Below are 24,853 nucleotides of genomic sequence, written 5' to 3'. Positions count from 1 at the left end.
TTTGGATCTTTTTCCCAGTTTTATTTATATAGTGGAGTGGAGTAATGGAACCATCTACATTTTTCTACAGAGCCAATGTGAACATTATTGGCTGAATGGTCTCCTTCTGTACCATAATGACAAGTGAAATAAAATGGACATGAAGTTAATAATCAGCCACATATTGTAACCATGTATAATAATTACACCCAGTCTAACAGACAGGCCTTTGTTAAAGTAAAGAATATCACATTTATAGAATATCAAATTTTTGTAATATACATAGATTAAAAATGTTTACAACTTAGACATGAAAATGTATTGTTCTTTACCACAACCTCAGAATGACCACGCAATTATTCAAACAAAGTTTGATGCAGCCATGAAGTAATCAAACAGAAGAGTTTCACTGGTGAAATCGAAGCAGCAAAAATCAATTCAAACCTATCTTTGTCAAAAGCATTTCTAAACCTAGAATAAACTGAATTTAACAAACATTGCTTTGGGAGCTGGGAAAGCAAGCGTGTCTAACTAGTAATAATTTCCCGTCCACAGTAGATCCACTTGGTGATACAGCTTTATCAATTTTCTACAATTACTGGTAACCACCACACAAAAATATTCAAACAAATCACGATGTTTTAACAGCAAGGGTGGAAATTCTTTAGCCGTTCACACCCCAACACCGCTGCCAGTGAGATTGGTGAATTTGGCACTCAGCCACTGCAGCGGGACTGGAGAATGCTAGCTGCTAAAAAAGAAGAGAATGCTAGCTGCAGGTGTGGTCAGAGAATGCAGCCCAAAGAGTCCAGAAGAGGGACACCTTCTATTCAGTGTAGGCTGTGGGCTCAGTACAAGTCAAATTTGAGGGGTGATGGCAGAAAGTAAAGTGCTTTGATACATTTTCACCAACTTAGTTAAACAGAGCTTGGAGTGCATCATGTACTTGAGCAAAGCAGGATCAGTACAAATTTGATTTTTTTTGCATCCCTCAGCAATCATTAAGAATCTTTACACTCTGGCAATGTCTTCATAATCATCCAGTAATATTTTTAAAGACATTACTTGTCAGAGTTGTAACCCATATACAGGTGGCAGCTTAACTTTCTCAATGAATTAGCAACAAATCACTTTCCATTTCTAAAAATTCTGAGCAATTCAAAGTAAACAAAATCAATGATTTAAATTGCTTCTAGTGCCATTTCCAATTATTGACAACTGTGAAGACACATCATTCATGAAAAAACATTTCAATATAATGCAAAGAAAGGAATTCCATGAAACAAGTTAAAACCAATAAATTTAAAAGCCCTAAAAACATTATGACCAACCAATCTCAAGTACGAAATTATCAGTAGTTTTCCACAATTTTCATAAATTGTTTCTTCAATGCTTGTACAATATTTTAGAAAAATACATTTTGGATGAACCTAAATCAAACTTATGTACAGAACAGAATCCCTGTACATTTATTTTGCTTTGAATGAATATTCAAGGGAATATTTTCAAAATGCATTTTCTCACAATATAAGTTCCAAAACGCAAAGCGTTAAATTTGAGTCAAGAAAATGCTATACTACTCCAAAATGCATTAAACAATATGGGTTTAGTTCTCAACAATTTTTGAATAGAGGGAATAAAGGAACACACACAAAAATGTGTAGTTGAAATTGGAAACTAATTCTCCACCAATACCTCAATATGCAAAAACTTAAACAAAACCAAATCTGGGTGGGAGATGAATGAGAACTCAGCAGAGTTTAGTTCAGCCCCAGACTTTCAAAAATAATCAGAAGTTTAAAGTAAGTAGAGGTGAGCAAGCATCTTCTGACGACAATCTGGTACTTCTTCCTCAGATACGCTGATAGCCCACAAATCTTCGATGCCGACAGATTAAGTACACAATGATTACAGCAACAATCAACACAAAGAGAGATACTCCAAATAGGATGGGCATAATAAATCGACCGTCCAAAGAACATTTGTCCACTGTAAGAAAGAAAGAAAACAAATAAAGCTCAATTTGTAAAGTTTAAAAAGCAAATAATCATTTATAATCAAATATGGCAAACAATGTGCTTCATCATGAAGTAGAACAAAATGCCTGGAAGTTTGAAGAAAATAATATCTACCAAAATCAAGAATAAAAGTGCTTCTGAATGTCACTATTGTTCCAACTGATCAAACATGCTGATATTATCAACGGACAAAAACACTCATTTCTCATTGTGGTTTCAATTAAAGAGAGAATGCATTTTCAAAATGTAATCCTTAAAGCACAATCTCATGATGATGATGTGAGACTAAATGTTTCAAAATAGCAGGAAGTCATCAGGAAAAATCAATCTGCCTTTTTTTTTGAAAAGTGGGAGTTCTTTTTCGTTCTAATTGCTTTTTTCATATGTTAGAAATAGACGTACAACACACACCAATAGCTTTACTTCAGTATAACATTCAAACCTTGGAATTTATCTTATACCTATTGCCAACGAGGGTAATGTACTATAGATTCACTCTTAGCCAGTTTAGCATGGATTCTAGGATTGTCAACTTAATTTGGATATTCCAAAAGAAAACATTTCATTTCCTTGATTATTTCAATCACAATTACCTTTGAAACTCTCATCCTAGACAACATAAGCCATTTATTTTAGTATTACTGTCTCTTTACAGTTATAATTAATCCATGGGCCTGATAGAATTCTGACATGAGCTTTGAGAAAAGTCCCATAAAACAACTGTATTTAGTTTACTGTAAAAGAGTGAGCTCACTGACATGGGATTCATACTACTTGTGCACATGAACTTTCTGCTCATAATTGGTTATAGTAGATTGGTTACTGGTCTTAATATTTATACAACTGGAGTAATAATCCCTACAAGTTCAAATTGACAGATAACATTAGTGCCATCACTGAGAGAATCTAACCACCTTCATGTTCAATGGCATTATTGATCACTCCAGCATCAATAATGGGTCAGTTACCATTGATTATAAACCAACCACATGAAATACTGTGGCTACAAGATCAGGTCAGGAGTTGGAAATTATGTGGTGAGCAGCTTGTCTCCTGACTTGCCAGAGCCTATAAAAGGTAGGAGTGTGACAGAATATTCAATTTACTTAGATGCTCAAGAAGTCCGATACCACCGAGGACAAGGTGGATCAGCAACCCATCCAACATTAGCTCACACTGGCAACAGCATACCATATACATGATGCACTATAGTGCCTTCCAAACCTGCAACCCCTCCCACTTAAAAAGGGCAAGGGCAGCATCACCTGCAAGCTCTCCTCTAATCCAAGCACCAACCAGATTTGGAACTAAGTTCAAAAGCTTGGATAGATTTTTGGCAAAACGTTGACTTTTTTTTTTAAAAAAAAACTAGTCCCATTTTATTCTTACTGAGGCAAGCTAAGTAGATCAAAGGGAACCATTCTAAATCTAACCTGCAGATTCCACAAACCATTGTGTTCTTTTTCTATATGATTTTGTATCTGGGGCCAGTCATAAAACAGAAGGCTCCTTAAGGAATGTATCTTGATTAAGTTACAATTAATATCATCTATAAATCAAGAAAACTAAGTTTATTTTAAATTTTATAGCTTTCTATAAAGAGCATCTGGAAGCAATTTCCAGCTGCCATTTATATCCAACTTTTGATAAGACTCAGAACATCATGGTCTGCCAAGTCCTGGCTCAAGAATAGAGCTCATTGTTCATAATCTGATCTAGATTAGCCCAACAATAGTTAAAATACGGAAATTTGCAGATGACAAATTGACTGTGTAGTTAATAGTGAAGAGGATAGCTGTCCAGATTTATATTTATGGTTTGTTTGAGTGGGTACAGAAGAATTCAATCAAGAATAATGAGAGGTATTGCATTTGGAGAGGGCAAACAAAGCAAGGGAACACTTTAAAAAAATGGGAAAACAGAGGAGGGTTAAGGAAGTTAGAGACATTGGAGAGGATGTCCACAAGTCCTTCAAGGTGGCAGGACAGAAGGACAAGGCCATCAAGATAACATATGAATGCTTTTCTTTATTGGACAAGATATTGAATACAATTAAAAAAAGCATGAACTGGTTAAGCCACAGCTGGAGCTTTGTGCACTGTTCTGGTCACATTACAGGAATGACATAATACCTCTGCAGAGAGCACAGGGGAAATTTACTAAACTTGATAACTGCATCCAAGCAGAGACTGGATAGGCTACTGTTGTTTTCTTTAGAATGAAAGAAGCCAAGATACGATCCAATTGAGGGGCACAGGCAGGGAAGACTTGTTTCCCCCAAGCTGGAGGGGTCAATTACCAGGAGTATAGATTTATGGTGATCAATAGAATGAGTGGAAGGGAATGAGAAAATAAATCCTGTTTTACAGAGGGGTGGTGAGCATCTGAAATTCTCTACCATTGTTGGTGGTTGAGGCTCAAATGCCCAAGTCACATGATTCAATCTGCATCTAAAACTGCTGCAAGACTACAGACCAGGTGCTGCAAAAAGGGATTACAGTGAGCAGCTAGTTTAAATTTTTTCTTTCAGCCAGCACAAATAGGCCAAAAGAACCATTAATTGGCTTTAAAACCATGGAAAATTAATGAGCTGATTTGAAATTACATGGTGTTCACCAATAGGAATAGTAGCATTGCAGGGAAGTCCTGTTGCTAGCTGTATTCTGATCATAAATACTTGTCAATAAAAATGTGACAAGTCAGTTATGATTCTGCAGCACTGAAAGGAAACCTATGCTGACAAAAGGGAGAATATGCAGATACCAGACAGTGACCAAAGTCAGGAATTGAATCTAAGCCCCTGGTGCAGAGAGGCAGTAGTGCTAACTCCTATGCTAATGTCAGTAGCAGAAGTTTGATTCCATTCTGTATGTTTTTTTAACAAAGAAAGTTCTTTTAAAACTAGAACTATGTTCAAAAAGATAGTGAATGGGTTTTAATGGAAAAACATTTGTATGCCTGCACAAGCCCCCATAATGTTGCCTTCAATAATTCTATGTTGAATCTGAAAGTCTTTACCTTTTGGGGATTAAAAGGTTGTTTGAACTTGAAAAATCAGTTACTGGCTTATTGGGTTGATTACAACTGGACACCCAGGCAAATTCCATTTACATCACTACTCTTTCACCAGTGGGTCAAAAACCTGCAACTCCTTTTCCAGCAGCACTATGGGTGTCCCTACATCACATGAACAGCAGCAGTTAAAGGTGACTCATCACCCTTAAAGGTGAATTAAGAATAGGCAACAAATTTTGGCCTCAACAGTGATGTTCCTAAGCGATCAGCACTGCTGCCTCAGGGCCAGGGATTACAATCCTATGAGTGTGGACATCTGGATGATAGATACAGTATAATGTGGGGTCAATGTTAAAGTTATCAATTGTGGTAGTAATAATAATAAAGACATTACTTGAAATGGTGTCAACTGAGACTCAGACTTGAGTCCTTGTGCAATCACTAGATTGAAGCACCCAGGTACAGCAGGCAGTAAAGAAGGTGAACTGTATGTTGGCCTTCATAGCTGGAGAATGAATATAGGGTGTTGGTGAGGCCACTATGTGCAGTTTTCATATCCTTGGAGTACAACAAAGGTTTACCAAGCTGATCTGTGATATGGAGACTAAGGAAGTTAGAATTGAGTTTTTCCCCCCCTCCAGTGAATATAATCCTAACAGATTAGATTTTGAAAGAACATTCCCAATGGTGTTGGGGGCAGGAGGGCAGTCCAAAACTAGGGGGTCATAGTTTGAAGAAAAAAAGGGGTAAATCTTTTAGAACTATGGTGAGGAGAAAGCTCTTCATCCAGGAGATGGTAATGTAGAATTCACTACTACAACAACATAGTTGAGGCCAGAGCATCAGATTTTTTTTCCCCCCCTTAAAAATCAGAGTGCTTGGGGCTAAAAGGGATCAGGGAATGAAGGGTGTGTGTGTGTGTGTGTGTGTGTGTGTGTGTGTGTGTGTGTGTGTGTGTGTGTGTGTGTGTGTGTGTGTGCGCGCACGCATACACAAAAATCAAGACACTGAATATGATCAAAAAAATGAAATGGTAGAACAGGCTTGAAGGATCCACTCCTACTTCAAGTATCTATATTTGCATCTACATGTGTTTCCTCCCAGTCACCATGCTAAAATTTCCCCTTAGTGTTCCAAGGGGTGTAGGTTTGATAGATTAGCCATGCAAGTGGGGGCTTGGGCAAGCTACTTTGCAGTGCAGACATGGGTCAAATGGCCTTCTCCTACACTGTAGGGATTCTATGAATAAAAAACTTCCACCACTGACAACTCGAGAACTCCATTTGTTTAAAAAAATGTTTTTGCAATAACCATAAACCAGTTTTTCTTTGCAAAAAATTCTACCAATAGACAATTAGTAAAACATTTTATTTCAAGTGCATTTGTTAAGTGGGGTGATCTGCATACAGCCAGTTCAACAAAAACCTCACTATTCTTAATTATTCCTGCCTACATTGTAAACATTTGACTTTTCCCAAAAGATAAAAACGTTTGTTGCAACTTATGACATTTTACACAACTAATCAGAATTGAGTGTCCATTTCAACATGTCTAAGATCTTCCTGATCAAAAATCAGCAGCCTTTAAACAGCTTCATGTTCTTTTGATGTCTGTCTTCTATCAATTGCATACTTAGTGACCACAGTTAGGATCAATGTTGTTAAAGCAATTCCCACTAAGACTGGAATTACTTTACTCTCAGCATCCACTTCACATTTTCCTGCTGCAAGCGAGTTGGAGGTCAGTATTAACTTTTAGGATATTTAAAAAACCAATAATTTTGTTCTGGCATGCAAAAATATTCAGTGAAATAACAAAACTGATACAAAAACCATATACAGAACAAACTCATGAGTGAAACAATATTGCATTACATCTTGGATTGGCATTTTCTGCCATTGAGCTACCCACGGCCAAAATGGTTACAAACTTGATAGGTCATGCAGACTCAAAAACAAAATTACACAAAGATCTTTCAAAAATAAGACAAGTTCCTAGTTTAATGACATGCAAGCAAAGACCTTTGTTGAATAACAGCAGGAGAAACTTTAGAATCCAAGTGACACTTGGTCAGATTATGCTGAACAAACATATCTGCCAGCTATTTGTGCATTCCAAGTTGCAAATCAGAGTGCAGAGCCCTTCAAAAGTCATCTAAAACCTGTATTAGCAGAGCAATTAAATATCTTCAGTCTAACTGGATATGCAACAACTGAACCAGGATGTGTCAGAATAAGGACTGCAATGTCATAGGTAACAGAACAAGGAAGAAGTGTTTTAACATTTACAAATGTTAATAGCTTAAGGAATGAAACACCACTTTCTCTCCAATCACCTCCAACCTTAAGTCATATCCACTCTTATCCAATTCTGGCCTTTTTAGCATCTTAGTGTTATTTGCTCCATCATTGGTGGCTGTGCCTTAGCCTAAACTAGAACATTTTCTCCTCAAAACCATCTCCTGCTTTTCCTTAAATTCACAACCTCAAGCAAGCATTTTTTGGTCATCTACAAGTGCAGCTCAATTTTTGTTTTAAAAATACTTAAGATAGTGACTTGACTTGCTGTGTCAATAAAAAAAGATGCTGATGATTGGACAAGACATCAGTAAAAAGCCTCTTCACAGCTTTTGAAGAGCAGGACATTGTGAACAGCAACAGAAGTGGTTTCTTGCACACAAATGCAGATAGATTTGTACGTAGACTATGGGTTGGAATGATTAGGTGTTTGCTGAACATGATTGTTCATTCACAGGTCTAGGGTTTAATAAATATTGCATTGATGAAAACAGAACCAATTTAAACAATTATGTCCCTAAGACTCTGGTGGCTCATTGTGTGGCCATGGAAACTTCTAACAAAGACCATCTTTAGCACCATTCCAAAGGCCTGTGAGGGCCTTCAAGCAGGTTGTTGGTACAAATGTGCCAACAAGCATCTATAAAACCTGTTGAATACAAGTTAGTGAACCAACTGACTAATGTATATAATGTAACTAGTGTGGACTACAGACTAATCACTGTTCACCTGAAAGCCATTTTCAGCTATATTAATAAAATTTCATCAAGTTAGCTGCTCAAATACATGAATATTGAAGCAAAGAAATGCATAATGTGTAAACCAGAGACAAAAAGAAAACCAGGAATGGTGCTGTCAGCCAATCCAAATATAACTACATTTCTCATGCAAGATAGCTGAGAAGTTATTCAATGGGAGATAGAGGTATCAGAACTTGAATTTTAATAGTTTTCATTTGAGTGCAAGCCTTCTTAGCAACAGGAGGCAGTTGAGCTCAGGAAATCTTTACAAGATGGGGCTCAAGTCTTGTTTGTCATTGGGCTCAAGTTGACATACAGTACCCAGTCCTCTGCCTCTTTGGCCAGCAGACACTATGAACAAACTGGTGTTCAACTTGGGTCAGTGAAAACTGTTGCTCATCAACTCATTCCAAGCCACAGCATGATCAATGATGTCACTGTGTTCTAATTGGCTTGCATTAGGCAAGACTAACCATTAAATAATCCCCCTACATCAGTGAACAAAATTGGTTTGCTAGGACAAACATGGGTTGTTTTCAACACTATTCCTTGCCTTGTGAAAAAAACCGGCATCTTACCTTGACCAAACTTTCCATCTGGAATGTTAAATGCTTGAAGCTGTGTATTAACCATCAGAATCTGTAATGAATCAGCTGCAAAAGCCAGAATCTGCTTGCTAACACACTTGTAGGAATGTCCAATTTTTGTTGTGAACAGTTTCATGTGATTCATGGTGCCATGATAGGAGGTTCCTAAAACACAAAACCATCAAAACTAATGACGACATGAACTTACCTAGCATAGCTGGATAATTATACATTTGCTGTCAGCAGAACCACCAGTGCAGTTTTCTTTCCTCCATTATAATTTTTGCATAGAATGCTTAGCTGTGTAAAAATCAGATTTTTATCCCCTAGAAAACTAGTGAAACCAATGAATTCATGATCATTTGTCAGGGGTTAAAAATGGAATATGCAATGTGCATCTTATAAAAGAATGGCAGCTCTCTTGGGGAGGGGGTGGTGGTGGTGGACAGGAGTTTCAAAGTATTGCTGATTTAAGACGATGCTTCAAAAATTTCCAAATGAAACACTGGAGAGTTTCCAATAGCATGCAGTTGTGCAGGAGCATTTTGTACATCAGCCTGCCAAATGGTATTCAGAGATCTGTAGTTGGACTTCAAGTTCTTCTCTATTCAGGTTTGTAGACAGCCAGCTAACAAGATCTCAATACAGTGCAGCATTATACTGCAACATTTAAAGGTCATCCCTCTTGCTAGATTAAAAATTGACACTGGATTTGTAATATGAAACTACAGATCACCACACAGAGTCCAACTTTTTCATACAGTTGAGAAACAAGCAAAACACTAAAGCTTTTTCAAATGAATTACATTCCAACAAGTTGATATTATAAAACTTACCCAAGTTATTCAGGACATTCAGAGCAACACTGATCTCCCTGATGTAATAATGTTTTTCATCCTGCAAGTAAGAGGATGCATTTTAAAACGCAGCACAGGAGTCTTTTTACACAAGAGGTAGAATGGAGGTGGTGGGAGGGGAATAAAAGCTAAAATTGAATGGACATGATTCCCCAGGAAACCATCCATCCAAACGCTGGTGCAGTTTCATACTTGGACAGACCTATTAAACAGCCACTAAGGGCCTTATCCCACCTAGCTTAAAAATTTAAGACTGGTAGGAGGAGTGGTAAGGTGGGAAAGTGACATTTACATCTTCCCCATCTTGGGTGGGAAGAGGGATTACTGCCATCTGAAAGCCCCCTCAGTTGGGGTCAAATCTCAATTGCTGCATTAATAGTAGAAGCCATCTTAAACATGTGCATATACAGTTGAAGTACTTTGGTTAGCAATGGAAGGGAGCAAGAGGGAAGTCACCTTATTGTCAACTATGTTTCAAAGGTCTGGTTCAATTCATAGCAAAAGGCCTGGCCATTTGGGGATGCAAGAGGTAATGGATTCAACAGTTGTTTTAGCCCCAAGCTACAGCATAAAGTCTACTGAAAACATTGAGTGCTATCAAGATGAAGAGTGAAGCAGTTGATTCAGAGACTAGGGTGTTGAAAATAAAGGAAACTATGAAGATATGAGGCATGAGTTGGCCTAGATAGACTGGGGAGTTACTTAAAAGGGACAACAGTGGATAGACAAGGAATACATGGGGGAAACTGCAGCAGCTGTTTATTCCTGTCTGGCACAAAAGCAAAATGGGTAAGAGGGCCAATCCATGCCATACAAAAGGAAATTAGAGAGAGTATCTGATCTAACAAAGCATACAGACTGGCCAAGAAAAATAGGTCTGAGGATTGGGAGCAGTTCAGAATTCAAAGGACCAAGGGATTAAAAAGGAAAACTACAGTATGAAAGCAAGCTTGCAGGCAAAGACTGACACTAAGTTTTTATAGTTATAGAATGAGAAAGGTTGGTTAAGACAAGTGAATGTCCCCTACATACAAATGTATGACAGGGAACAAAGAAATGGCTGAGCAACTGAATACATGCTTTGAGGACAACCAGATGCCAGAAATGTTGGTGATTGCAAAATTTAGTGAGGGGAGAACTGAGGTGATCGCTATTAGTAGAGAAATGGTACTGGCAAAGTTGATGGCATTGAAGACAGATAAATCCCCAGGGCCGAGTAATCTACATGCCAGAGTATTTAAAGACATGGCTCTAGAAATAGTGGATGCATTGGTGGTCATCTTCCAGGATTTGGGACTGACTGAAAGTCACTGCAGGATGGAGTGACAAAAAAGGTAGAGGAAAAAAAAACAGGGAACTACAGACCAGTTAGCTCATCAGTAGTGGGAAAATCCTCAAATTCATCAAGGACTTAGAGCAGAACATTTAGAAAGTAGTGGCAAGATCAGAGTCAGCACAGATTTATGAAAGAGGAAAAAAAAAATCAGGCTCAACAAATTTGTTTAATTCTTTGAAGATGTAACTAGCAGAGTTGACATGGGGGAGCCAGTTGATGTCATATTTGACTTTCAGAAAGCATTTGACAAAGTCTGCACAAGAATGAAGTGCATGGAATTGGAGGAAGTGTATTGAGATGGATAGTAAACTGGGTCAGCAGAGAGGAAACAAAGTAGGAATTATTGGATGCTTTTCAAATTGGCAGGTAGTAACTAGTGAGGTTGGTACTGGGACCCCAGCTATTCATAATATTAATGATTTGGAGGAGGGAAACAAAATGCAACAGCTCAAAAGTTTGCAGATGATATAAAGCTGGGAGGGAGGGTGAACTATGACGAGGACAGATCCTTCAGAATGATCTGAACAGGTTGAGTGAGTAGGCTAATTAATGGCAGATGCAGTATAATTTGAATAAGTGTGAGGTTAGTCACTTTGAAAACAAGGCAGGCAGATTACTCCCCAAATGGCTGTAAATTGGGAGAGGGGAGTGTGCAGCAGGACCTGGGTGTCCTTGTGCACCAGTCACTGAAGGTAAGCATGCAGATGATAAAGGCAAATGCCATGTTGGCCTTCATTATGAGGGGGTTGCAAGTACAGAGCAATAACTATAAACGGCCTTGGCAAGGCCACACCTGGAGTATTGCACACAGTTTGTCACTGCCTGAGGAAGGAGGTTCTTACTCAAGGGAATGCAGTGACGGTTTACCAGGCTGATTCTGGGGATGGCAGGGCAGATGTATGAGATGATATTGACTAGGTTAGGATTATTTTTGCTGGAGTTCAGACAAGAGGTAGGGGAATCTCAAACTTGTATAAAATTCTTACAGGGAGGATGTTTGCAATGGAGGAGTTGTCCAGAACGAGGGGTCACAGTCTGAGGTTTCAGGATAGACCATTTTAGGTCAGAGGTGAGGTGACAGTTCACCCAATGAGTGGTGAGCCTGTGGAATTCATTACCACAGGAAGTAGTTGATGCCAAAACATTGAATGCATTCAAGAGGCAGCTGGATGTAGCACTTGAGGCTAATGGAATCAAAGTGTTATGAGAAAGCAGGATTAGGCTATGAGTTGATGATCAGCCATGATTGTAATGAATGGCAGGGCAGGCTTTAAGAGCCAAATGGCCCCCTCCTGTTCCCATCTTCTATGCTATATTTGCAAATAGACGACATAGCACACAATACAGATCAAACAAGGGTTAAGATAAAATTAATAGGAATACCAAGCTTTAAATCAGAAAAATGTTCAAACTAATCCCCTTATGAATTAAAAGGTAGGCACTGAACTAATGGGGTGGGTGGGGGAGGAAAAAGAAATAGGGATGTTTTGGAAAAGTGCCAAAACATCCACTAACAATGGCTCATTGTAAAGTTTTACTACTCCCTTTCGCCACAACACTTGACCAATTCTCCAGGACCTCCCTCAGGCTACTTTACCAACATTCCAAAACTTCAATTCAACCACCCAGTATGTTCAGAGGCTCTAATTAGTGGTCCTACACCCTAGGTACCATGCAAAGCTTACAGCAATCACTCAAATACTCAAGTTAGGCCCCTTACCTTTGTGTTCCCAGTTTCTCATTATCCTTTTACAAATATTCATACAAAGAAATGCTGTTAAATATTTGGGAGGGGGAAGCTGGACAGTTAAGCAAGTGTAGGAAAGACTATCAACTTGGTGGCAGAGATTTGACAGACGTATTCTATTTCAAGGCCTGGATTCTAACCAGGGTCCGAAACAAAATTCAAAGGTGATTTGCAACATACTAAAATCGGTCAGCGTCGCTCAGGAACGTGGGAAATAGCACACTGCCAAATGACTGAGGCACATTGCTGCCAAGTGAAAGAACAAAAATACACATCTTGCTGTGCTAGATCAGATGAAATGCAGAAAGTCATGTCCCACCCCCATACTAACATTTTTCACTGAATAAAGTAATTGTAAACAGAAAATGCTGGATAAATTCAGCAGGTCTGGCTGCATCCGAGGGGGAACGGTTCTGCAGAACGGTCATTTGGACCACTTTTCAGATGCTGCTGGACCTGAGATTATACAGCATTTTGTTGTTCAGATTTCTAGCATCCACAATATTTTGCTTCAACAAGGAGGGTACAAAATTGAGAATCATAAGATCATGTCAAAAACCAGCATTGGTCCTGAAATTAGGTCAATGCAATTCATTTTTCATGAATGTTGCGCAGAGGAACAGTACAAGAATGGAACTTTGTACATGGGAAATATTAAAATAGCTTTTTGCAACAGCAGTTGGTTGCTCGTCCTGTTGGCTTGTCAGCCAAACGGATTTGGGAGATGACAGCACATTTTAGGACTTCTGGAAGGAAAGGAAGGGGTCAAGAGTTTTTTTTTGAAGTGAGGTTATGACAGATTGAGAGAGACAAAACTGAAGAGGAAGAACCATTTACAATATCCATAATGCTCTTACATCAGGAAGGAAATGTTAATTCAAGCTGATAGAAGTGTGAGTTCAGCATTAAAATTCCAATACAGAGCAGTTTATATTAGGTGCAAAATTCTTAACATAACACTAGCTATCCAATTGGGTGCTATTGGAACAATGCCCACAAAGTAATAAAGAACAATTCTGCAAAAAATCTGAAATTAAAAATAAGTATGTTTAAAGCCATCTATTTTACACCAATATTTTGTTGGCTTCAACTATGAGAAACCCAATTATCTGATCAACAGTACAATCCAAAATGTTCACCACATAAATAGTGTACTATTTCAAAAAGAATCTTGCCACTTGCTACAATATTACAGATTCAATTTTTGGGAGTTTTTTTTCCCCCCCCCCCACTACAAATGCATCATGGGCCACAGATATTCTCCCAGCTTCATGAATTCAACCACAGCTGTTGTTCTCTATACTTTGCACAGTATTGTGTACAGAAACTCACCTTCACAAAAGTGAAGTTTACAAACCCAGAGTTGAATTTTAAGATAATCCAGGAGGCAGCATTCCCACATTTTCCTGAAGCTGCAGTCTCAGTTGGTGGAATATTGAAGTACAGATCCTGTGAAGACAGTGCACATTATGTTAATGCATTGAAGGCAAGTGTTTCAGAGCAAGCTGAAACATTTTATATGGATGAAACAATTTAAAACAATGTCATAACACACCATTAAAAAAGGACAAGCCAAAGATAGATCAGATCCACAAGTCAAAGAAATTTGGAAACAATTCAAATTAGATTTAAAAGCTTCATATATTGTTCCAAAGCAATGCAAGTCACCATCCTGGTGTGTTTTAAATCGCTATAACATGATTAGCTTTTCTCTGGAGTTAGGTGGTCATAACCCAGTGAAAAAGAGGTCAGCAAATCATGCACATAATCCCACGACTTTCTTCTACAGGATGGCAAAGATATCCTGCCTGACCAGGGCTCCTAGGTGATGCTCAACTGAGCTGAGCAACATAACATAAGTCACTAAACAAGGCCACTATTTCCAAACTCCAATGAATTTTGGTAGAGCTAACCATGCCAGCCAGATTCCTTAGCTTTGATTTCACAACAAATAACACCACACATGCATCAGCCAGCACAACATATTAAAGAAATTGCCTATTAAAACAAAGATGCTGCATTAGCATAAAACAAAACATCCTGCGGTGGTGTCAACAAAATATGACAGAGCCACATGTTCAAATGTGGCATTAGCTCTCTCCAAGAGATGCTGTGATGCAAGGGCAGCCCAAAAACAAATGTTACAGAATACACTTCCATCCATGTCTACAACTGCAGAGGTAGGAATGTTCATATTATGGTAAAATTAGAAAAAATTCCAATTTTCTGGTTAGGGCAAGTACATAAAACCTGTAGCCAGATCAGTACTGTTATTATAACATAACTGAAGCAGACACTTGATCAGTGCAGAAAAAGGCCATTCAGCCCATTGAGTCTGCACCAGCCACAATTCCACCCATGCCTATCCCCATATCTCTACATATTTACCCACTAATCCTTCAACTTATGCATCCCTGGACATTAAGGGGCAATTTAGAATGGCTAATCAACCTAGCCTTCACATTTTGGACTGCAAGAGGAAGCCAGAGCACCTAGAGGAATGTGCAAACTCCACACAGATGGTGACCCGAGCCAGAATTTGAACCTATGTTCCTAGAGCTGTGAAGCAGTGCTAACCACTGTACCACCCTGACAGATGTTATTCCATGTTTAATAAGGTTTATTTTTGAGCAAAATAAAAATGATTTGAAATTGCAAAATCCAAGGAGTGCACATCATATTGCATCATGAAATTTCAAGTTTTGCCTCATTTAACAATTATTCACTCATTTAGGAAAACCAAGCAAAATTTTTTAAATGCCATAAATTAGTCATTCCTTTCCAAGAAAAGGAAGTGGGTCTGGTTTTATTAAGGAAAAAAATTACATGACTGCTCAAAAAGATTGAGGGTAGCACAGTGGCAAGCAATGCTGCCCCACACCACTAGGAACCTGGGTTCAATTCCAGGTAACCATCTGGAATTTGCATACATTCTCCCCATGTCTATGTGGGTTTCCTCCCACAGTCCAAAGCTGTGCAGGTTAGGTGGATTGGCCAAGCTCAATTGCCCCTATAGTGTCAGGGAGATTAGCAAGGTGAATATGTGGAGCAGGGCAAATACATGGCATTTACAGGTATAGGGCCTGGGTGGGCTTGAAGAGCCTCTTTTTGCACTGTAGGGATTAAACCCCAATATTAAAATTTAATCCAAGATTAAACCCAAGGCTGACATTCTGGAGGGTCTGAAAATAGATAAGTCCCCTGGTCCGGATGGGATTTACCCCAGGATTCTCTGGGAGGCAAGAGAAGTGATTGTTGAGCCTCTGGCTCTGATCTTCAGGTCGTCGTTGGCCTCTGGTATAGTACCAGAAGATTGGAGGTTAGCAAATGTTGTCCCATTGTTTAAGAAGGGGAACAGAGACTTCCCTGGGAATTACAGACCGGTGAGTCTCACTTCTGTTGTGGGCAAGGTTTTAGAAAAAATTTAGGGATAGGATTTATAGTTATTTGGAGAGTAATGAATTGATTGGAGATAGCATGGTTTTGTGGCGGGTAGGTCGTGCCTTACTAACCTTATTGAGTTTTTGAGAAAGTGACCAAAGAGGTGGATGGGGGTAAGGCAGTGGACGTGGTGTATATGGATTTTAGTAAGGCGTTTGATAAGGTTCACCATGGTAGGCTTCTGCAGAAAATGCAGATGTATGGGATTGGGGGTGATCTAGGGAATTGGATCAGGAATTAGCTAGCAGATAGGAGACAGAGGGTGGTGGTTGATGGTAAATATTCATCATGGAGTTCAGTTACGAGTGGTGTGCCTCAGGGATCTGTTTTGGGGCCACTGCTGTTTGTAATTTTTATTAATGATCTGGACGAGGGTATAGTTGGGTGGATTAGTAAATTTGCTGATGACACCAAAGTCAGAGGTGTGGTAGGTAGTGATGAAGGGTGTCATAGTTTGCAGGAAGACTTAGACAGGTTGCAGAGCTGGGCCGAGAGGTGGCGGATGGAATTTAATGCGGAGAAGTGTGAGGTAATTCACTTTGGTAGGAATAACAGATGTGTCGAGTATAGGGCTAACGGGAGGACTTTGAATAGTGTGGATGAGCAGAGGGATCTAGGTGTATGTGTACATAGATCCCTGAAAGTTGGGAATCAAGTAGATAAGGTTGTTAAGAAGGCATACGGTGTCTTGGCGTTTATTGGTAGGGGGATTGAATTTAGGAGTCGCAGCGTCATGTTGCAACTGTACACAACTCTGGTGCGGCCGCACTTGGAGTACTGTGTGCAGTTCTGGTCCCCACATTACAGGAAGGATGTGGAGGCTTTGGAGAGGGTGCAGAGGAGGTTTACCAGGATGTTGCCTGGTATGGAGGGGAGGTCCTATGAGGAGAGGCTGAGGGATTTGGGGGTTGTTTTTGCTGGAAAGGCAGCAGCTAAGAGGGGATCTTATTGAAACATATAAGATGATTAGAGGTTTAGATAGGGTGGATAGTAATAGCCTTTTTCCTCTGATGGAGAAATCTAGCACGAGGGGGCATGGCTTTAAATTAAGGGGTGGTAGTTATAGGATGGATGTCAGGGGTAGGTTCTTTACCCAGAGGGTGGTGAGGGATTGGAATGCCCTGACTGCTGCAGTTGTAAATGTGCCTAGTTTGGGGGCGTTTAAGAGATCCGTGGATAGGTTTATGGACGAAAAGGGATTGGTTTAGGTTAGTGGGTCATTGTTTTGTAACTGGTCGGCACAACATCGTGGGCCGAAGGGCCTGTTCTGCGCTGTAATGTTCTATGTTCTATTTTAAAAATCATAATGTGAAGCGATCCTCTGAACAAACAACTGGTGGGTAGTTGCAAGAGTTGGGACAAAGGCTAGAGACTTGTACAGTTGCAAAAGATTAGAGATGGCTCAGTAGCTTTGTGGTTACACATGCAACATCTAAAGCAAACAGCCGTGCAATGGTTTTCACCCAGATTACTCAGATCTATAGACCCTGCCCCATTTGATCAATTTGATGCAGAGGCTTGAGTGCTCACTATCGCTAAACCTACAGCAATTTTTGTATTCACACCTGTCAACAACTAGAGCTAGGAAGCTGCTGTCAATATTGCTCTGCTCCTCCAGAGGCTTTGCTGGCTCTCCAGTGTTACATTTGGGGGTACCCAAAAACATGCTGGGGAATCCCTCTTGGAAATTCCCACAAGGGTTTACCACCACCACCCCCCTCCCCCACAATTATGTTGACCTGGAAATTTTTCTAAGTGATTAATTGCTAACCTGCCAATTTTAATCTGTTACTTTGAAAGGAATAAGAACACTACCTTCAGCACAACTAATTTTTAAACACCCAACCCTCCCTCACCAACTCATCCAAAGATCTTCTCCCCCACATCCCAATAATTTACCTTCTCCTTTTAATGGAGTCTTTAAATTGCCTGTCTTACAATAGTGCCAAAAGGAGTTGTGCTCTCTTCTGTCTAGTCCTTTTGTATTTCACTGCTGACTTGGCTTCACACCTTCAGTTTCACTCTGCCTGGGTCAGGCATGTTGGAATTCAGTGATATACAGAAGTTGCTGCAGAATAGCAACTGTACACGCTAAATTCTTCCTCAATGTACTTGAATAGGTGCCAGAGTGTGGTGACTAGGGGGTTTTCACAGTAATTTCATTGCAATGATAATGCAAGTCTACTTGTGACACTAATAACTACTTAACCTGCTGCTGATTTTCACTAAGGAAGTAACAAGTCATAATCTCACCAGGATATTTAGCATTGGAATTGGTGGTACAGAAAATTAAGCATGACTATCTCCTCCAGATGGCATCTATGATTATTCAAGGGTACTGAATCACAGCCTAGGCTGCAAGTTTACCATGGGACTGGCAGAGGTAGCAGCAGACCCTAACAGGAACCAAACCCTGTTATGAACCATATGCTGACCATTTAACTAATTAAGTTAACAGGGCCCCAGCAGAAGATTATTCCCTCCATTCTGCCTTAATTGCACCTCCTGTACACAATTAGACAGTCAAGCAAATATTTTAATTTACACATTCTGGCCCAGTGTCTTAATAAGGATCCTGCAATTGGATTAGTTTACAGATCTTAAGGGGCATGAGATGGTTTTTGATGAGTACTAGATGTGTGGTAAAGCCCATAGGAAGTTTATTACAATTAAAGTTGCCCATAAGTTGTTATCACAGCTCAGTCAGTGCAAAAAAAAATCAGGCTAGTACTTACTCGGAATTGCTTCATTGAGGAAGAATTTAGCATGTACAAGTGAAAGCCTGAATGGAATTAAAAAAAACTTACCTTTGCCTTTTGTTTGACAATAAGCTGTATTCCAATTGCTGCCTTGATGCAAACAGCATTTTTGAGAGAAACATTGTAATGTCCAGTTTCTGGTAGTGAAAAATTGGGTGTCAAAGTAGGAAGCACAGTTGTTGATGCATGTGCAGTTGTAGTGAGCTTAGTTGTGTTGGTCACGTGCACAGTTGTAGTGGGCTTTGTGGTGTTGGTCACGTGTGCAGTTGTGTTGGTCACGTGCACAGTTGTAGTGGGCTTTGTTGTGTTGGTCACGTGCGCCGTCGTAGTGGGCTTTGTTGTCGTGTTGGTCACGTGCGCTGTCGTAGTGGGCTTTTTTGTCGTGTTGGTCACGTGCGCTGTCGTAGTGGGCTTTTTTGTCGTGTTGGTCACGTGCGCTGTCGTAGTGGGCTTTTTTGTCGTGTTGGTCACGTGCGCTGTCGTAGTGGGCTTTTTTGTCGTGTTGGTCACGTGCGCTGTCGTAGTGGGCTTTTTTGTCGTGTTGGTCACGTGCGCTGTCGTAGTGGGCTTTTTTGTGTTAAGGTTGCTGGCCACTAGATTTGGCATTTCTGATGATGCAGCATCTTCTACTAAAACAGCAGAACTTAAATGGAATCCTGCAAGACAAGGACAAGTAATCACAATGCTATAATGGCTGAGCAAATAGATCTTCAAAAAGCTTCCAAACTAATGGTCAAAAGACAGTCAAATAGCAAATTCTGAATTAGTGATTCCTGCCAAAATGTTCAGCATGGAAGAAACCCACTCCCCTGTCCCTATACCTGGAAACAGATGTCATTATATTTGTACTGTTAATTAGAAATAAAAGTATAGATTTAAATGCATTTTGTGGTTAAGAAAGAGTAAAACTTGGATGTGGTCAGCTCAAATTGCATTTCTATTGCACTTAGAAGGGTTTACAGCATGAAAAGTAAACAGAAAACTGGGGGAAAAGTTATTACTCAACCATTTCCACCTTTGGGGTAGGATATTTTGTGAATTGATTTCACAGCAATTGGGTATAGACAGCTAAGGAGGGAAACTAGAGTAAAGAGACATTTCTAAGGCTGAAGGAAGAGAGGAAACGGAACATGAAACAAGTTGGCTCAAGTCAGAACGTGATATTATTCAATACAATTGCAGAAATCAAATGTGTAAAGCACTCAAGACAAAAAGTCTTAAGGTGGAAAATCTGGAGCTGGATCCCATGTTATAACAGTGGAAAGACGCTTCGTTTAACATGGTAATTGGAAAACATGGAGCAAATTCTTAATTCAGGCAGCTCAAGGAAAGCACTGTTTGAAAGAAACATTTAAAGCATGTTGTTTTGGGAGTGGAGTTTGGAAACATTTATGCAACTATCTGGGGGATAGAGAGAAGAAATTCACAAGATTGGTCAAGTGGTATCAGCTATTTGGTTTGAGTGGACTGTTATCTCTGAATACATTTGTGAAGCTAAGGAGGGATTCAAACTTCTAATGCATGTTTCTTTTTGTTAGCCACATGCAAAACAAAGTTACAATCTTTTGATTCCACTGAAACCTGTGAGCAACAACTGGAATCCTAACACATTCCACCCTTCAATATCTTCTCCTCCATCCCACTTTTTAAAATGCTTAAGGGTTAAATCTCTCCTAGGCTTGATTATAAAATCATTTGATACAGTGGAGAAATTCATTTGATAGCCTCTTGTTTCAGCCACTAGTTGGATTACTGCTCCAGTAAAAAGGGGTAAAAACTACACATCAGCTGATATATATGCAAGAAGATTCCAGTGGGATGATGCTCTTTATTTGGGAAGAACAATATGAAGATTATAATCCTGGACAATTTAAATTGTGTAAAATCAGCAGCACTTTGCCATTTTCTGTGAAGGTTTCCAGAAAAAAGGTGATATTAAAAAATTTACAGGCTGAGACAGCAAGCTAAAGCTAGGGCTGTATTGAAGCTTTCACAAAGTTTGACCTTCAGAGGCAGAAGGATACCATGAGCTGCAGACAAGAAACTGACAAAGGATTGAAGTATGTGGAAAAGCAGGATTTGTTGGTATGAGAGACAGAAGTATTAACTTCAGCATAACACGCATAGAAATAAAACAACAAGTCACAAGTTGAAAGCTAAGGCCAAATTGAAAGATTTTGACTACTGACTCAGTATTTGCATTAGTGAAGGTGGTTTGTAATGGTCATGCAACAGAAAGAATTCAAATTAGCAGATGTGGGAGGGAATGATTTCACCAGTAATAGAGGGAGGAGAGCAGTCACTAAGTTTTAATTGTTCCACCCTGTGGTGTCACAGTACAAGGAAGTTTTGCTAAGCTGCACAGTGATAATGAAAATCTGGATGCCTGAGCAAGACGTTCTGATATCAATTTTAAGACTTCAGCTTACTTAACAATAGTTATACTTGTAAACCAGTTTAAACAATGCTACACTGGGTTAATCGTCAAAGCATTGGTCAATAAAGAAACTTGTAGAATTACAAGACAAGTTAAAAGGAAGCATAACTACCTAGAAATCCACAGGGCCAAGGGACAGCTGAGATTGTATCAAGTCAGTCACATTTGTCACAAGTAACGCTTGTGTGCCTTTCTCCTTCAAGGCTGTCAGGAACTTAATGCATCCTGACAGGCTCCTGAAACTGACATCTGCATAGGGCTGGTTGCTGTATTCAGCCACACCGTAGATGTCTGCTGCTTGGAATCCACAGCACTCGAACAATACATTCTTGACGAGGTAGTTGCAACCCACAGGCAAGCCTTCTCCTGAAGACTTCACCCAGAGGGCATTGGGCAATCCCTGGCCTGTAGCTCTCGGAGCAGCTGCAGCCATAGCTTGAAAACACAGTCTTGCTGTACCAGCATTATGTCCAAGCCAGAGGCTTGAAACCAGCATGAAAATCCACCAAAAGCAGCAGAGCTCAAGTGTTGTAGACAGTCATAAACTCACTGATGCCTGGAATCTGTTCTGATAAGAACAGAAAGCTATAGCCCTGGGCAAACTATCTGCCTGATCATGGCTTCAAAATAGTGAAAAATTAACATGCTTTTTGGCTAAGATCAAGTGTAGTATCAACATGCTACTCTTGGTTGAAGTCATCATTATGTTACAATTTTGCTTCATCTGAAGCAATTTTTTAAAGCAGCTTTTTGGCTAAGATGCAAATTAGATCAAGCCTTGGAGGAAGTGCTACACCCACTCCAAATCAGCTTGGATCATGTAGATCAAGCCCAAGACAGGCAGAGAGAGCCCTGTCTTGTCAGCTTGGATCAGGAATGTCCCAATAAGTTGGGACTCTGAATTGGCTTTAATTTGACTGGATTGGAATAAAGTAAGACAAAAAAGAAATTTACATTACACTGCAATTAAGATACTGTGAAAGATCAATGTAGGATTCATTAAAATTCCACAGACTCAAATCAGAAACAAACCCCAGAATTAAATTTTACTCATTTAAGATGAGTCACTCTTTTGGACAGGACATTAAATACCATCTACTAATCCAGTGGATTTTAAACATCCCAAAAGGGCAGCTGAAGAGCAGGAGTGTGTTCCCAACTGCCTTGGAAACAAGTATTCCTCAGCTAGGACTTCTCCACATCAGCAGCTGGGACTAACAGACTTGTAGGATCTTGCTGTACAAGAGAAGACACGTTTCGTGTCGAACACAGTTAAGAGTCAACATTTGCCCCTCAAAGTTTTTGTGGTAATCTGGAAATAGCTAAGGCTATTTGCAAAAGCAAGCACCTGTAACAGCATTAAAAGCGCCAAGAGATTTGAGATACGTTGTAGGACAAAAGCAATAGTGTTCTTTTGCAGATCAGAGGGATTCACTACACACCTCCTGCACTTTCCGGATTCTGCTGGGATGGAGGAAGCTCTTCCTATCACTGATTAAGCCGAAGGTCGAGCGTTGCTGCATGGAGTCACCGCTCAGGACCCAGGACCCCCCCGCCCAATAAGGAGCTGTAGCTTTCATTTACTACTCAGTGTTAAATTAAAAGAAAATCACTTAACAAGTTCCAGAGAAATATACACTGTCTGCAACCTCTTACCGCATTCAGCGACCTCCAGCTTCAGAGTCACCCAGCAGCGAAAGTTGCTTCTTCTTTCAAAAGAAGAACTGGAAATATTTAAAAAGCTTAAATTAACTTACCGCAAACAATGATAGCAACAACCAACACCAAACTCTTCATGTTGCTTTCCCCTCCAAAGCAGTTCCGATTTTTTTTGAAAACTGTTTCACTTTTAACCTGCTCACTATTAACTACTTGCGCAGTAATAATAACAGCTTTTAGTCACGGGACAGTGGAAGGGTGGGGACAGGTAGGAAGTGAGATCAAACGTTGGGCAGCCAATTCTCTTGAGTTAAAGCTGCGAAAATGTAACGAGGCTGGGAGCAACGAGAATGGGTTCAACGGTAGATACAATTTACCCAAGCTCCGCCCTTAAAATGACTCCTCCATTTCTATTTTGCACCCCTTTACAAAGTTATCCTCGGTAAAGGAGGATTAAAGAGCAATGTTTAAGGACACGAGATAGTATTGAGGGGAAAGATCAATGAATGATTTCACAGTTCAGTTGAAAACACAAAGGGGCAGTGATCTTGGCGCCTCTGAAACCTGGCTTACAAACTCAGTGTGGATTAATAGCGTGCAAGCCTCCCCATAAGAAGCATACACAGACAAGTCTGTGCAGCATAGATTCAAGACATAAAACTACACCTCATTTGACATTAATCTGACCACCCCACTTAGGGTGGAGTGGAAAGATGTTTGTGTAAGGAATGGTTTTATCTCTCTCAGATTGGGGTCAAAGTACATTGTTGGGACAACACGCCAACCTTGGCAGGGAAATACTGACACTAAGTGCCCAGAATGGAAAATGTAACTGATCTATGATGCATGCAAATTGGTTTGAATGCATGTTCTCTCAAAGCAAGTGATGTATTAGTCCAAAAGGTTGTATAAAATCTATGACCAATGTGAAATAAACTAGTCTCTTGATTTGCATTGAGTTTACAGCACTGTCTCCCCCCCATGTCTCCCAATCAGTTTCACTCCATTTCTCTTTTCATAAAGACTGCCTGACCTGTTGAGTAATTTCAGCATTTTCTGTTGCAAATTTTGTGAGTCCCAAAAATTTACACCCTCATACAGCAACCAACTCAAAAAGATTTAAGGCAAAATATTCCAGGAGCCATTTCACTGTTTTCTTGTACACTATTTCATTCTTTTTTTTACAATAAATGGTGCCACTGACTTTATTGTACTTCAGCTGAGTGTGTTGTGGAGAACTGGACTCATTGCCCCCCAGCATGGTGGCACAATGGTTAGCACTGCTGCCTCACATTGCCAAGTTCAATTCCCATCTGTGTGGAGTCTGCACTTTCTCCTTGTATCTGTGTGGGTTCCCTCTGGGTGCTCCAGTTTCCTCCCACAGCCCAAAAGACGTGCTGGTTAGGTGCACTGGCCATGCTAAATTCTCCCTCAATGTACCCGAACAGGCACTGAAATGTGGTGACTAGGGCATATTCATAGTTGCAATGTTAACGTCAGCCTACATGTGACACTAATGAAATAACTTTAAACTAATTTACTAGAATAGGACAATGCAATAGACATCTGGACTTGAGATGGATCAAGAATTGGTTGAATGCTCGTAGGCAGTAAGCTGATGTCAATAGATTTAGATATGGTTGGAGGCTAGTAACCAGTGGTGTCTCCACAATGATTGATGTTGAAATCTTTGCTGTGTGCTATCTCCATTGCTAATCTACATGCAAATATTGGAATGTTGCTTTGTACTTTTTCACGCAATATGAAGCAAGATACAGAGTTAAGACTGTAAAAGATATTAAGCTACTACAGGACAATCTTGATATATTTGAAAGATAATCTGCATTTGGGAAATCATCTTTAACTTAAGAAAGTACAGTGTTATGCATGAGGGGAAAATCTAACGTTAAATATATACACCTTTCGCAAGGAACAGAGTTGAAGCTGGGTTTGACCATTATAGTGAAAAAGCAAGTGATGC

At 39.8% G+C, this 24,853-nt stretch overlaps 1 protein-coding gene across 2 annotated transcripts; it reads right to left on the bottom strand.

The window, feature by feature from the left end:
* Nucleotides 1–23,145, bottom strand: LOC145341021 (lysosome-associated membrane glycoprotein 3-like). Of its 2 annotated transcripts, XM_080185727.1 has the most exons (7): nucleotides 22,971–23,145; nucleotides 19,356–19,432; nucleotides 18,825–19,319; nucleotides 13,909–14,025; nucleotides 9,473–9,533; nucleotides 8,628–8,801; nucleotides 1–1,968 (listed from the first exon to the last, which is right to left on the bottom strand). In XM_080185727.1, the coding sequence occupies exons 1-7, from the start codon at nucleotides 23,008–23,010 to the stop codon at nucleotides 1,832–1,834; spliced, it is 1,101 nt and encodes a 366-aa protein (XP_080041853.1). In that variant the 5' UTR covers nucleotides 23,011–23,145; the 3' UTR covers nucleotides 1–1,831. The 2 variants fall into 2 exon arrangements, with proteins under 2 accessions (XP_080041853.1, XP_080041852.1); XM_080185726.1 differs by having other exon boundaries at nucleotides 18,825–19,432.
* Nucleotides 23,146–24,853: the final 1,708 nt, after the last annotated feature.

Source organism: Carcharhinus amblyrhynchos, chromosome 3 (assembly GCF_965287045.1).
Source record: "Carcharhinus amblyrhynchos chromosome 3, sCarAmb.v2.hapA, whole genome shotgun sequence".
Classification (NCBI taxonomy): domain Eukaryota; kingdom Metazoa; phylum Chordata; class Chondrichthyes; order Carcharhiniformes; family Carcharhinidae; genus Carcharhinus; species Carcharhinus amblyrhynchos.
The sequence above is the reverse complement of the archived record's forward strand: the minus strand, read 5'-3'. Positions and strand labels throughout refer to the sequence as shown.

Bases quoted from the DNA above. Each gene is read 5' to 3' on its own strand.
- LOC145341021 (XM_080185726.1), bottom strand. From the start codon at position 23,010: ATGAAGAGTTTGGTGTTGGTTGTTGCTATCATTGTTTGCG. The intron at 9,534-13,908 runs GTGAGTTTCTGT...TCTTACTTGCAG, and splicing joins TAAACTTCACTTTTGTGAAG to GATGAAAAACATTATTACAT. The intron at 8,802-9,472 runs GTAAGTTTTATA...TTTGTGTTTTAG, and splicing joins GAATGTCCTGAATAACTTGG to GAACCTCCTATCATGGCACC.